Below are 12743 nucleotides of genomic sequence, written 5' to 3'. Positions count from 1 at the left end.
GCGAATCCTGCCCATAGCGTCCCATTTCTCGACAAAGCCCGTAGTTCGATGCAGAAGCAGAGACTAGTAGCTCCTGTGTAGGGCTTTTATGAGTACTCCTCACAATCACAAAAAAAATAAATGCAAAGAAAATGGGAGTTCGACACGTAAGATCACTGTTGGATCGGTTTTGCAAGGTATATATAATCAGGGAGAGTCCATACTCATCTCACCATCTACACCAGCAACATGAATATCTATTCGTATCTACTGTTTTTACTACTAGCGGCTGGCCTCATCCAAAACAGTCATGGTTTCTCCATAAAAGAAGCCACTATCAAAGATATCCAGCAAGCTTTTGAGGATAAAACCTTAACATCTCGTAAACTAGTTGAGTTTTACATCCAACAGATCGAAGCCCTCAATCCACTTCTTAAAGCTGTAATCGAGGTTAACCCCGATGTGTTGGATCAAGCTGACCAAGCTGACAAAGAAAGGAGTAAAGGAGGGTCTTTCAGTGGGATGCATGGGATCCCAATCCTAATCAAGGATAACATTGCAACTAAAGAAAAACAGTTGAAACAATTAGGGTTTTGAGTTTAACTTAGAACTAACAGAAGATAAAAGAGTTTAAGAAGAGAAGACTTAACAGAAAACTTGTTCTTTTGTTATTAACTTGACGTATTACAATTGGTTTTACAATATGCATATATATACAAAGTCTTCCTTGAATTATAAGGTAAGATAGTTTCCAAACCTAAACCAATTTCCTAAAATACAAAAGACTTGTTTGACAAGATAAACGTGTGTTACTTAACACACGTGCTATATGCCTTAACACCCTCCCGCAAGCGTAACGGGTGATCTTGAACCGTTAGCTTGAACCTTAAGAGAGAAAACCGATCTTTAGATAGAGGTTTGGTGAAGATATCTACAATTTGATCCTTAGAAGATACAAATCTGACATCAAGAAGTTTCAAAGCAACCTGATCACGTACAAAATGATAATCAATCTCAATATGTTTCGTTCTTGCATGAAATATAGGATTAACAGTAAGATAAGTTGCACCCAGATTGTCACACCATAGAACCGGAGGTGATTGAGTGGAAGCACGAAGTTCTGAGAGAAGTGATTGAATCCACATAATTTCAGCAGTAGCAATAGCAAGACCCCTATATTCTGCTTTAGTGCTAGAACGTGACACAGTTTTCTGTTTACGAGCACTCCAAGAGATAATGTTACCACCCAAAAATACACAATAACCACTGGTTGAACGTCGATCTTCAAGATAACCATCCCAATCTGAATCAGTATATGCACTGAAAGATAATTGTAGAGAAGGAGATGGTCGAACAAGTATACCAAAAGTAGACGTTTTCTTAAGATAACGAAGGATGCGTTTTACTAAGTTCCAGTGAAACACAGTAGGTGCATGCATAAATTGACAAACCTTATTAACATCATATGCCAAATCCGGACGAGTAAAAGTTAAATATTGTAGAGCTCCAACAATACTATGATATTCAGTAGCATCAGTTAATAAAGTACTGCGATCAGAAGATATATCCCCATAAGTGCTAAGTGGTGTTTGAATAGGCTTAACACCATCCATTTTTGCACGAATAAGAAGATCATGAGCACACCTTTGTTGAGAAAGAAACAATCCTGAGGATGTGCGAACTGCTTCAATTCCAAGAAAATAAGATAAGAGGCCAAGATCTTTAATTGCGAATTCTTGTTCTAGAGATCAAGAATAGATTTAACACCGGTAGAATTAGAACCAGTAACAATAATGTCATCCACATAGACCAGCAAATAGATAGTACCATGAGATCCGTTGTAGATGAACAAGGACGAGTCACACTTCGAATTGATAAAACCAATTTGCAACAAAAAGGTACTAAGCCTGTGATACCACGCACGGGGTGCTTGTTTGAGGCCATAAAGAGAACGGTGTAATTTGCAGACATGCGTAGAAAAACGAGGATCCACATAGCCAGGTGGATGCTTCATATACACTTCTTCGTGAAGTTCTCCATGCCAAAAGGCATTCTGCACATCAAGTTGACGAATAGGCCAATTGGAAGACAAAGCCAATGTAAGAATAATACGTATAGTACATGGTTTAACAACTGGACTAAACGTGTCAGAGTAATCAATACCCTCTTGCTGATTATATCCTTTTGCAACCAAGCGTGACTTTCTTCGTGCAATCGTACCACCAGGATTGCGTTTAATACGAAATACCCATTTACATCCAATAACATTCATAGAAGGATCATATTTTACTAACGACCACGTACCATTTCGAAGTAAAGCATTAATCTCATCATCGGAAGACGTACACCATTTGGGATCTTTGTGAGCTTGTGAAATACAAGTAGGCTCGAGAAGAGAATCACATACCAAGGCATATTTCGAATTTGGTTTAAAAATACCATCTTTGGCCCTTGTTACCATTGGATGTGTAACAACAGTAGAAGTAGGATCAGATGTAGGAGCCAATTCACTGGATATAAAATTTGTCGACGAAACTTCACCAGAATTTGTTAACGGAACATCATTAGTGACGACCGAATCCGACATAACAGTGATTGGTACTGTCGGTTGAGTACTAATGATTGGTGATGTCGGCTCAGTGATTGGTACTGTCGGCTTAGTGATTGGTACTGTCGGTTGAGTACTAATGATTGGTGTTGTCGGCTGAATTTGGTGACTGTTGGCGGCTAATGAGTTGTACTGTCTGACATGCGGATGATTGCCACTGATGATTGGTGCTGGCGGTGGGAGCAGAAGAGACCGAGAGCGAGTAGACAAAGCCGATGGTAAAGAAGGAGTCAAGGGGGTAGAAATGGTTACCTGTGAAGGAGTCGACACTGGAGAAGGATGTGATATAATGGCGAAAGGAAAAGTGGTCTCATCAAAAACAACATGACGACTAACGTATATCCGTCCTGTAGGGATATGGAGACATTTGTAGCCTTTTTGAGAAGGACTATAACCAATAAAAACACAAGGAGAAGAAAGTGGCTCCATCTTATGAGATCTATATGGAGGTAGGTGAGGATAACACAAACAACCAAATACGCTAAGCAAAGTGTAATCTGGTGGGAGACCAAAAAGAACTTCATACGGAGAAGTATTATGAATAGAGGTAGACGGAACACGGTTCATTAAAAAACAAGCAGTGTAAAAAGAGTCATACCAATATGAGGATGGTACAGAAGCCATGTTTAGAATTGTAAGACCAGTTTCACGAATATGACGATGACGGCGTTCCACCAAACCGTTTTGTTCAGAAGTATGCAGACAAGAAAATCGATGAAAAATACCAAGTTGTTGAAGATGCGGAGTAAGTTTTCGATATTCAAGTGCATTATCGGATTGAATTTTTTTTATTTTGCGATTAAAAAGATTTTCAACGTTCTTTTGAAACAAAAAGATTATAGAAAATACATCAGATTTCTGAGACATAGGAAACATCCAAGTAAAACGACTAAAAGCATCAATAAATATGACACAATATTTGTATCCTTCATTAGAAAAAATATGAGAAGGTCCCCAAACATCAGAGACAATTAAATCTAATGGATTCAAATAAGTAGTTTTACTGGAATGAAAAGGTAATTTATGACTCCTATGTTCATGACAAGATGAACAAAACTTAATAGTCTGACTAGAAACTGGAAGTGAAAACTGGGAAACAACTTTACGCACTGTGCGCATCATTGGATGTCCTAATCTAGAGTGCCAATCTTGTAAGGTAGCACGCTCCCCTATGTAGGCTTTAGAAGATTGAAACGAATCATCAAGTTGATAGAGACCACCCCTCCTACTGCCGCGAAGAAGAACCTTCCCGGTACATCGATTCTTCACAAGACAAAAAGTTGGATGAAATTCAAATAAGACATTATTGTCAGTAGTAAATCGAGAAATAGACAATAGATTATGTGAAATTTGTGGTGCATGAAGAACATTACGAAGCTGCAACTTACGGTTGGGAGTTCCCAAAAAAGAGGATCCAACATTGGAAATTGGAATAAAATAACCATTACCCATTTGAATTTGTTCAGGACCAGTATATTCGTTGGAAAATTGAAGATGAGAAAGATCATTCGTTATATGATCTGTAGCACCACTGTCAGGAGTCCACGGAGGAGTAGGTAATAAACCAGTTCGAGCAGCATAAGCACGAGGAGCAGAGGTTGTGGCTGACGTCGAGGAGGACGAAAACTACGATCGAAGCGATTCCAACAATCGTTAGAAGTCTGAGATGGAGCTGGGCCGAGCAAGGAAGTCTGATGTTGGTGACGAGCTGAGCTGTTCAAAGAGAACGAATTCTGGGCCGAAGTTGCACTGGACCGAGCAGGAGAACGTGAGTAGTTTGAAGCAGACGGACGAGCTGGGCTTGGTGCGGCGATATTGGCAACAGGCTGGGAGTTCAGTAACTTTCCTTGGTTTCAATACGAAGTTCAAACGTAAGAAGATAGGTGATGAAATCCTCTAGTTTCATGGCTCCCATGGAAGTTGTAAGAGAGGTAACAATAGCATCATATGCAATATCTAAGCCAGCGAGGATGCAGTGACGTAACTCAGACTCAGTAACAACAGTATCAGCAGCAGCGAGATTGTCAACAATGTTGCGAGCTCGATCAATGTAATCTCTCATAGAAAGAGATCCTTTGCGTAAATCCCTAAGTTCACATTGCAGGTGATGAATGTGCGCATCTGATTTTGAAGCAAAAAGAGATTCAAGAGAAGACCAAACAACATGAGAACTTGTGAGATGATGAACTTGACGGAGAACAGCAGGAGTTAGCGAGGAGAAAATCCAGCCAAGAAGAATACGGTCTTGCTTCAGCCAAGGAGCGTACGCAGGATTCGGGTTGTCACTTTTGGGAAGAGTGAGAGACGGGCATGGATTGGCACCGGTAACAAAATTATCGAGCTCATAACCTTGGAGATATGGGAGAAACTCATCACGCCATCAAGAGTAATTTGTGTCATCAAGTTTGACAGTGATAATGTGGTGAGGTTGTGAAAAAACAGATGAATCCATCATTGATTGAGATGAGTTGATTATAGTTGAAAAAACAGAAGATGTTGAGGCAGCGGAAGACATGAGGATCAACTAGGATGATACCAAGTTGAAACAACTAGGGTTTTGAGTTTAACTTAGAACTAACAGAAGATAGAAGAGTTTAAGAAGAGAAGACTTAACATAAAACTTGTTCTTTTGTTACTAACTTGACGTATTACAATTGGTTTTACAAGATGCATATATATACAAAGCCTTCCTTGAACTACAAGGTAAGATAGTTTCCAAACCTAAACCAATTTCCTAAAATACAAAAAACTTGTTTGACAAGATACACGTGTGTTACTTAACACACGTGATATATGCCTTAACACAAACTAAACACTTCATGTGGATCTTATGCTCTCGTAGGGTCTGTCGTGCCGCGTGATGCAGGGGTCGTGGCTAAGTTGAGAAAATCCGGTGCTTTGATCATGGGGAAGGCCAGTATGACTGAGTGGGGAGCCATCCGTGCTCCAAAACTTCCCAGCGGATGGTGTGCAGTAAGCGGACAAGGCAGTATGTAATAGTGGTAGTAGTATCTGTTTATGTAAAAAAAAAATTCTAAATACATGCATTAGAAAACGTCTCAGATCAGAAAACGCACCCTTAATGTACGATGTAATAATATCGGTTTCTCTATGTACCTGCAGAACCCTTACTATCTCAGTGGGAATCCTTGTGGTTCAAGTAGTGGTTCAGCTATAGCTGTGACTGCTAATCTGATAATAGTTTCTTTGGGAACGGAAACAGATGGTTCTATCCTCTGCCCCTGCAGTCATAACTCAGTTTGCGGAATCAAACCTACTCTTGGACTCTGTAGTCGTTCCGGTATGATCCCGATTGCGCCATCACTTGACACAGTGGGGTAAGTATAAATGATATATGATTTATGCTTTCCATGTTCTTAATCCATTAATATTGCTAATATGTGTGTGAACGGATTATATATATATTTATCGAATGTGCTTGCAGACCTATTGGTAAAACTGTAACAGATGCTGTATACGTACTAGATGAAATTGTTGGTGACGATGAGTTTGATAGTGAAGCTACAAACAGCTTGAAAGACTTCATACCCAAAGATGGTTACAAGCAATTTCTAAAAAAGGACGGTCTTGCCGGTAAAAGAATTGGGGTTGTCAGGACTCCCTTCTACACTTTCCCCGCCGGTTCACCGCTTCACAAACTCTTCGCAGACCACATCGAGACAATGAAGTACAAAATTACAATCCCCAAATGATTCTTTTTTATATGCTGTTGCATATTTATGGCCATAACTTAATTCATTTCTTGATCTTAACATAGGAAAGCTGGTGCCGTTATAGTGGACAAGTTGAACATTCCGAACATCAACACTGTTCTCAATCCTGCTCTATCTGGTGAAACCCAAGTCGAGATGTTCGAGTTTAAGGCTGCTCTCAATGCTTACCTAGGACTAATTTCTTCCCCAGTGAGGTCATTGGCTGAAGTGATCGCCTTCAATACCAAAAACCCTTCTTTGGTACGTATACGCACATATCAATGATTTAAACCAGCTGGCTTGCCAGAATACTCTCCACTAATGGTTCTCATTCATTCTGCAGGAAAAAACACCTACATATGGTCAAGACATGTTGGTAGCGGCTGAAAGGACTAGTGGGAAAATTGGGGCAGCAGAGATAAAGGTGTTGGAGAAGATGAAGAAAATCGATAAAGATGGGTTTGTGACTATGATGGAAACGAATAATTTGGACGCAGTCGTGACTCCAGGGAATCAATTTTCAACAGTGCTTGCTATTGGTGGACACCCATGAATTAGTGTTCCAGCAGGATATCATCCAAATGGAATGCCTATTGGAATAACCTTTGGTAGACTACAGGGTTCAGAGCCAAAGCTCATTGAGATTTCTTATGCTTTCGAACAGTTGACACTCGCTAGGAAACCTCCTTTCTACCAAATGTTGACGAAGTCCCAATATGCAACCACCAACGAAGAGGGTATTACTAGCAGCAGCAGTGACTCCCTAATCGAAATGATTACATCAACAAATTAATCAGCTAGCCTGCATTAATTTTGGGCTGTGTTATGTGCTTAGACAACCACTTGTTTTAAATAGCTATGTGAGCCTATGAGTTAAGTGTATTAAGTTTTAGTGGGTACGTAGTGGTCGCCCAAGGCCAACATATGTCCGTCCTGGCACTTGAGGAGATGAGTTTGTGAAAGTGCATGGTTTTATGGAAGTCTTGTGGTGTGAAGCTGAAGGCTTTGGAAAAGCCTATAAATAAGGTTGTCATGTCCTTGTTGTGGATTAACAAAATCTAGTTTTAACTAAGTTTGCCAATATATCTAGTTCATATATATACGAGGCTATACTTTTTTTGATAAGAAGAGAGAAATCTTATTAAGAGAAGAAGAATTTACATGAGATCTAGCAGAGGTAGAAGAACAAAGAACGAGGCTATACTTTGAACCCCCAGAGGTTCTTAGTTTCATCAAGTTTTACGTATTTACTCAAAATATTACCATCAAATAATCTAGTCATATATATACATAATGGAAAAAGACTTCCAAAGGAATCAGTGTCTCTATTTCATTTCCTTTAGTTCCTTTAAATACAAAAGAAGAAGTGCTTGAATTAGTACACTTGTTGGGAAGGAGAATAGAAAGAGTTACATGTGTTTAGTGATTGAGAGAAATGTACATGCATCTTGACATGTGTGGTATGTGGTCATCTACTCCTCTACACATGTTACTTCAACACTCCCCCTTGGATGACCACCATTACATACTCATTGTATTGTCAAAACCTTGCCAGAAAAATTCTTCGAGGTAAAAATGGTCGAAGGAGAAAGACGATATTTGAGCTTCAAGAATGGTGTCAACTTTCAAGACTTTTCTTGTTTGTAGAACTGTGTCAGGAAAAACATTTGGTAGAAAAACCCGAACACATACAAGGATAAAAATAACTTCAATCGAGAAGTTATATTTCTGGTGATATTGTTGTCTCATTAAAAACCTTTCCGGATAATAAAACCCTGTGGGAAAAATGACCTCGGTGAAGGAAAAGAGTGCAACACAGCTTTACGTCAACATCACATCGTTAGATGCTCCCCCTGATATCGACATCTCCCCATGATTTGTATTATGGTATTATTGTTGTCTCATTAAAAACCTTCCCGAGTAGTAAAACCCAGTGGGAAAAAGTGACCTCGGTGAAGGAAAAGAGTTCAACATACCATTAGGTGCTCCCCGTGATACAAGAAAATTTCTTTAGTCTAATACATTCATGGGAGTGGACAATTCCTTTAGTCCTACGGGGTCATGGAAGTTCGGACAATCTCTTTAGTCCTATACTTCTCACATGTTTTTCAAATGTGGCCTTAGGTAATGACTTAGTAAATAAGTCTGCCACATTGTCGTCAGATTTTACTTTACTGACCTGAATGTTTAGAAGACATTGTTGTTGATGATTGTAGAAGAACTTGGTGATATATTTTTCGTATTATCACCCTTGATATACCCTTGCTTCATATGTTCGATGCAAGCTGCATTATCTTCGTAAATGCAAGTTGGCTCTTCAGTGGTAAAAATCAAACCACATGTGCCTCGAATATGTGTAATGATAGACCTTAACCATATACACTCACGAACCTCCTCATGAGGGAAATGATCTCAGAGTGGTTTTTGGAGGTAGCCATAAGGGTTTGCTTGGTCGATATCCAGGATATCGCTGTATTCCCGATAGTGAATACATATCCACTTTGTGATCGACCTTTGTGTGGGTCTGAGAGGTACCCAGCATCAGCAAAACCAACCAAAACATTATTTGGGGTCTTGGTGTAAGGAGTTGCAATTACATTAGCATCTCTTCTTTCGTCTTCGTAGGGATAAAACAAACCCAAGTCAATGGTTCCCTTTAGGTTTCTAAAGATATTTTATACCATTCCAATGACGTTGCGTTGGCGCTGAGCTATATCTAGCTAAAAAATTCACTGAGAATGAGATATTTGGTCGAGTACATTGTGCTAAGTACAATAATGTGCCTATTGCACTTAAATAGGGATATTCATCTCCTAATACATCTTCGCCATCTTCCTTTGGACGAAATGGATCTTTATGTACATTTAAAGTTCGACCAACCATGGGAGTGATAGCAGGGTGCACTTTGTCCATATTAAATTGCCTGAGTATCTTAGGACATATGCAGACTGGTGGATTAATATTCCACAAGATCGATGTTTTAGTTCAAGTCCTAGACACATTCGAGTTTTCCCAAGATCTTTCATCTCAAATTCGGATTTCAAATAGCTTGCGGTTTCTCTTAGTCCATCAAGAGTACCTACTATATTCATGTCGTCGACATACACAACTATAATAGCAAATCCGGAACTTGTTTTCTTTATAAACACGCAGGGGCAAAAATCATTATTTGTATATCCCTTCCCAATCAAATAATCACTTAGATGGGTATACTACATCCGCCTGGATTGCTTTAATCCGTAAAGTGAGCGTTTCAACTGAATTGCAAACCCACTCTGTGGCTTAGAGTTACTTGATTTGGGAAATGGAAGTCCATCTGGAACTTTCATGAATATCTCTGTATCAAGATCCCCATAGAGATATTCGGTAACCACATCTATAAGTTGCATTTCAAGTCCTAATGAAACTATTAAGCTGACTAAGTAACGAAACGTTATGACGTCCATTACAGGAGAGTACGTTTCTTCGTAATCAATCCCAGGGTGTTGTGAGAAACCTTGCGCTACAAGGAGAGCCTTATATCTCAATACTTTGTTCTTTTCATTACGCTTTCTGACAAATACCCATTTATGTTCTACAGGCTTTACACCTGGTGGGGTTAGCACTACCGTACCAAATACCTGTCTTTTTGCCAGTGAATCTAGTTCAGCCCGGATTTCATCTCTCCATTGAGGCCAATCTGCTCTCTTTTGGCATTCTGCAATAAAGCGTGGTTCGATATCATCGTGCTCGATAATCTCTCGAGAAACATTATATGTGAAAATGTCATCAAAATGCGTGGAGGATATTTCCATCAACATGTATGCACTTTCACAATCCATAGCGATTTCTTTGTTCTCTGGAATTAATTCAAACTTCGGGGCGTCCCCAGTAATGATTCATGGACATAAGTGTAATCAAAGACAATCTCATGAGATGGATTATCTGTATTGATGATATATGGATCAGTTTGTGCCTTACTCTCCCTTTTCATCCCTGTCTGAGTATCGATCGAATTAAGTGGTCTCCCCCTCTTCTTTTTGTGGACCACGGCCTCAGTTACACTTCCACCAAGTGCATCCTTGGTACCTATATTTATGGTACAATTTCCCTTGTCGGGAACTTCCAACCTTGCAGGCACGTTAGCAGCTGGTATATGTGATCTCGTCACATTAGCGATATCAGTAAATGCATCAGGCATTGAATTTGCCACATTCTGAAGATCAATAATTCTTTTCACTTCACCTTCGCATTGTGGAGTACGGGGTCAAGATGAGACAATGTGGGAACACACCACGACAATTCCTGTCGTTCCCTTTGGAAGTCCTTTTCCATACCTCCCCCTAACGATGGGAAGGTTGTCTCATCAAAGTGACAATCCGCAAATCTAGCGGTAAAGAGATCGCCTGTCAAAGGTTCTAAGTAGCGGATAATTGTTGGGGATTCGTATCCAACATAAATACCTACTCGTCTTTTTGGACCCATCTTAGTACGCTCTGGGGTGTAATAGGCACGTATACTGCATAACCAAATATGCGTAAATGTGAAATATCAGGCTCATATCCAGTTACCAACTGGTACGCAGAAAATGGTTGGATAACAGTGGGTCTAAAGCGAATAAGTAATGCTGCATGCAATATGGCGTACCCCCGGGAAGTAATGGGCAGGTTGGAACGCATAACCAATGCCCTGGATATCATCTGTAACCTTTTGATGGTAGCTTCTGCGAGACTATTTTGAGTATGTACATGGGTTACAGGATGCTCTACGCCAATTCCATTAGACATACAGAAATCATCAAATCCTTTAGATATAAATTCTCCATCATTATCAAGTCTGATAGACTTGATTGGATAATCAGGGTGGTGAGCCCTTAATCGTATAATTTGTGATAGGAGCTTTTTAAATGCAGCATTTCTTGTGGACAACAATGCAACGTGTGACCAACGGGTCGAAGCATCAACCAAAACCATAAAATATCTGAATGGTCCGCATTCTGGATGTATAGATCCACAAATATCACCTTGTATTATTTGTAAAAATGGAATATTTTGTTTGGTATCTTCAGCATAGGATGGTCTCGATCCTGTCTTTGCCAAAGAACAAGCTTTGCAGAATGAGCGATGTGCCTTTGATAAGGACAACAAAGAAGAATGGGATACGTGGTACGCTTCAATTACTTTGGAAGACGAAGGTTGCACTTCCCTTGATTTAGAAGGCATAGATTGTGCATCATTTACTTTAGAAATCACATTGATACTCTGCATTGTAAAAATCTGTTTACCCATTTTCTTTTTCATTCGAAAGAAGGGATGTATGTGTGAGTTCTTCAAAACACGGATCATCATGTCACGACCTGGGTGCCTTAGGCGATCGTGCCAAAGCTTATATAAGTCACCGGCCAACAGTTCATTGTTGGTAAAAACATGAGATTCAATAATCCTAATAGTAGTGATATACAATCCACTAGATTGACTCATTAGTTTCTCTAAGATGCGCTTCTTTCTGCATTCATTAGAGGTCAAGTATACGTACTCAATTCCATTTTCACAGTGAGTTTCCAAGTGATAACCATTTGCACGGATATCCTTGAAACTCAACAAAGTGCGTTGAGCTCTTGGTGCATATAGAGCTTCTGTGACTTTAATCATTGTTCCGTTTGGCAACAAGAATTGGGCAGTACCTCGCCCAATGATTACTTGTGATGATCCAATCATCGTAGTCACAGATGTATTATAAGGAGTAAAACTAACAAATAATTGTCTATTTCGTAGGATAGTGTGGGTGGTTGCACTATCAGATAGACATTCAATTTCTCCTTGGGACATTCCTACAGGCACATTAGGAAGGAAGGTTATAAAAATGAACAGTTTATCTCATTTGCTTTAGAGAAATCTATTCCATTAGAATGACGTCCTTTCCATTCTAATATACATGTTAAATAATAGATTATCATAAACAAAGTAAAATTCTATAGAACATGATAGAAAACAAGTACTCATAGATAATCCACACATATAACATAAAGATGCTAAGAATATGTTTAGCAACAACACCACCTACTCAAACCATTAAACAAACGGTATACTATGAAAACATAAAGTACCTCAAAGCAACTAAAAACCTATTAAAACAACAGTGTATAGAAAGCCATGAAACAAGAAACTAAACGTTTAGGCCCAGGAAAAGTCAGGCACATCCATTGTTGGGGAAAAATCCTCGTTTCCCAGGAAATCTGAGATTGTGAGGTTAGCGTCAAGGATAACAGTATTTTCTTATGCGTAGTTAGACTCTTGTTCTATAGATTCCCGGTACTTTTTGTAGCCCACAACTACATTGGCGCTAGCCTTGCAATGCCTGTACCAATTTCCGGTGAACCCATTAAAACAAGGCGCGCTTCCATCCACAACCTTTTTAGTGGCGGGATTCGTAGGGGTTTTCTCGAACTTAGGATCACTACCACT

General features: G+C 39.5%; 1 protein-coding gene across 1 annotated transcript; it reads left to right on the top strand.

Annotated features, from left to right (window-relative positions):
• The first annotated feature begins 228 nt into the window (after positions 1-228).
• On the top strand, positions 229-6853 carry LOC113351048 (probable amidase At4g34880). The gene is made up of 6 exons (XM_026595120.1): positions 229-547; positions 5391-5573; positions 5706-5925; positions 6033-6275; positions 6366-6561; positions 6644-6853. The coding sequence occupies exons 1-6, from the start codon at positions 229-231 to the stop codon at positions 6851-6853; spliced, it is 1371 nt and encodes a 456-aa protein (XP_026450905.1).
• Positions 6854-12743: the final 5890 nt, after the last annotated feature.

This window comes from Papaver somniferum, chromosome 2, assembly GCF_003573695.1.
Source record: "Papaver somniferum cultivar HN1 chromosome 2, ASM357369v1, whole genome shotgun sequence".
Classification (NCBI taxonomy): Eukaryota; Viridiplantae; Streptophyta; class Magnoliopsida; order Ranunculales; family Papaveraceae; genus Papaver; species Papaver somniferum.
The sequence above is the reverse complement of the archived record's forward strand: the minus strand, read 5'-3'. Positions and strand labels throughout refer to the sequence as shown.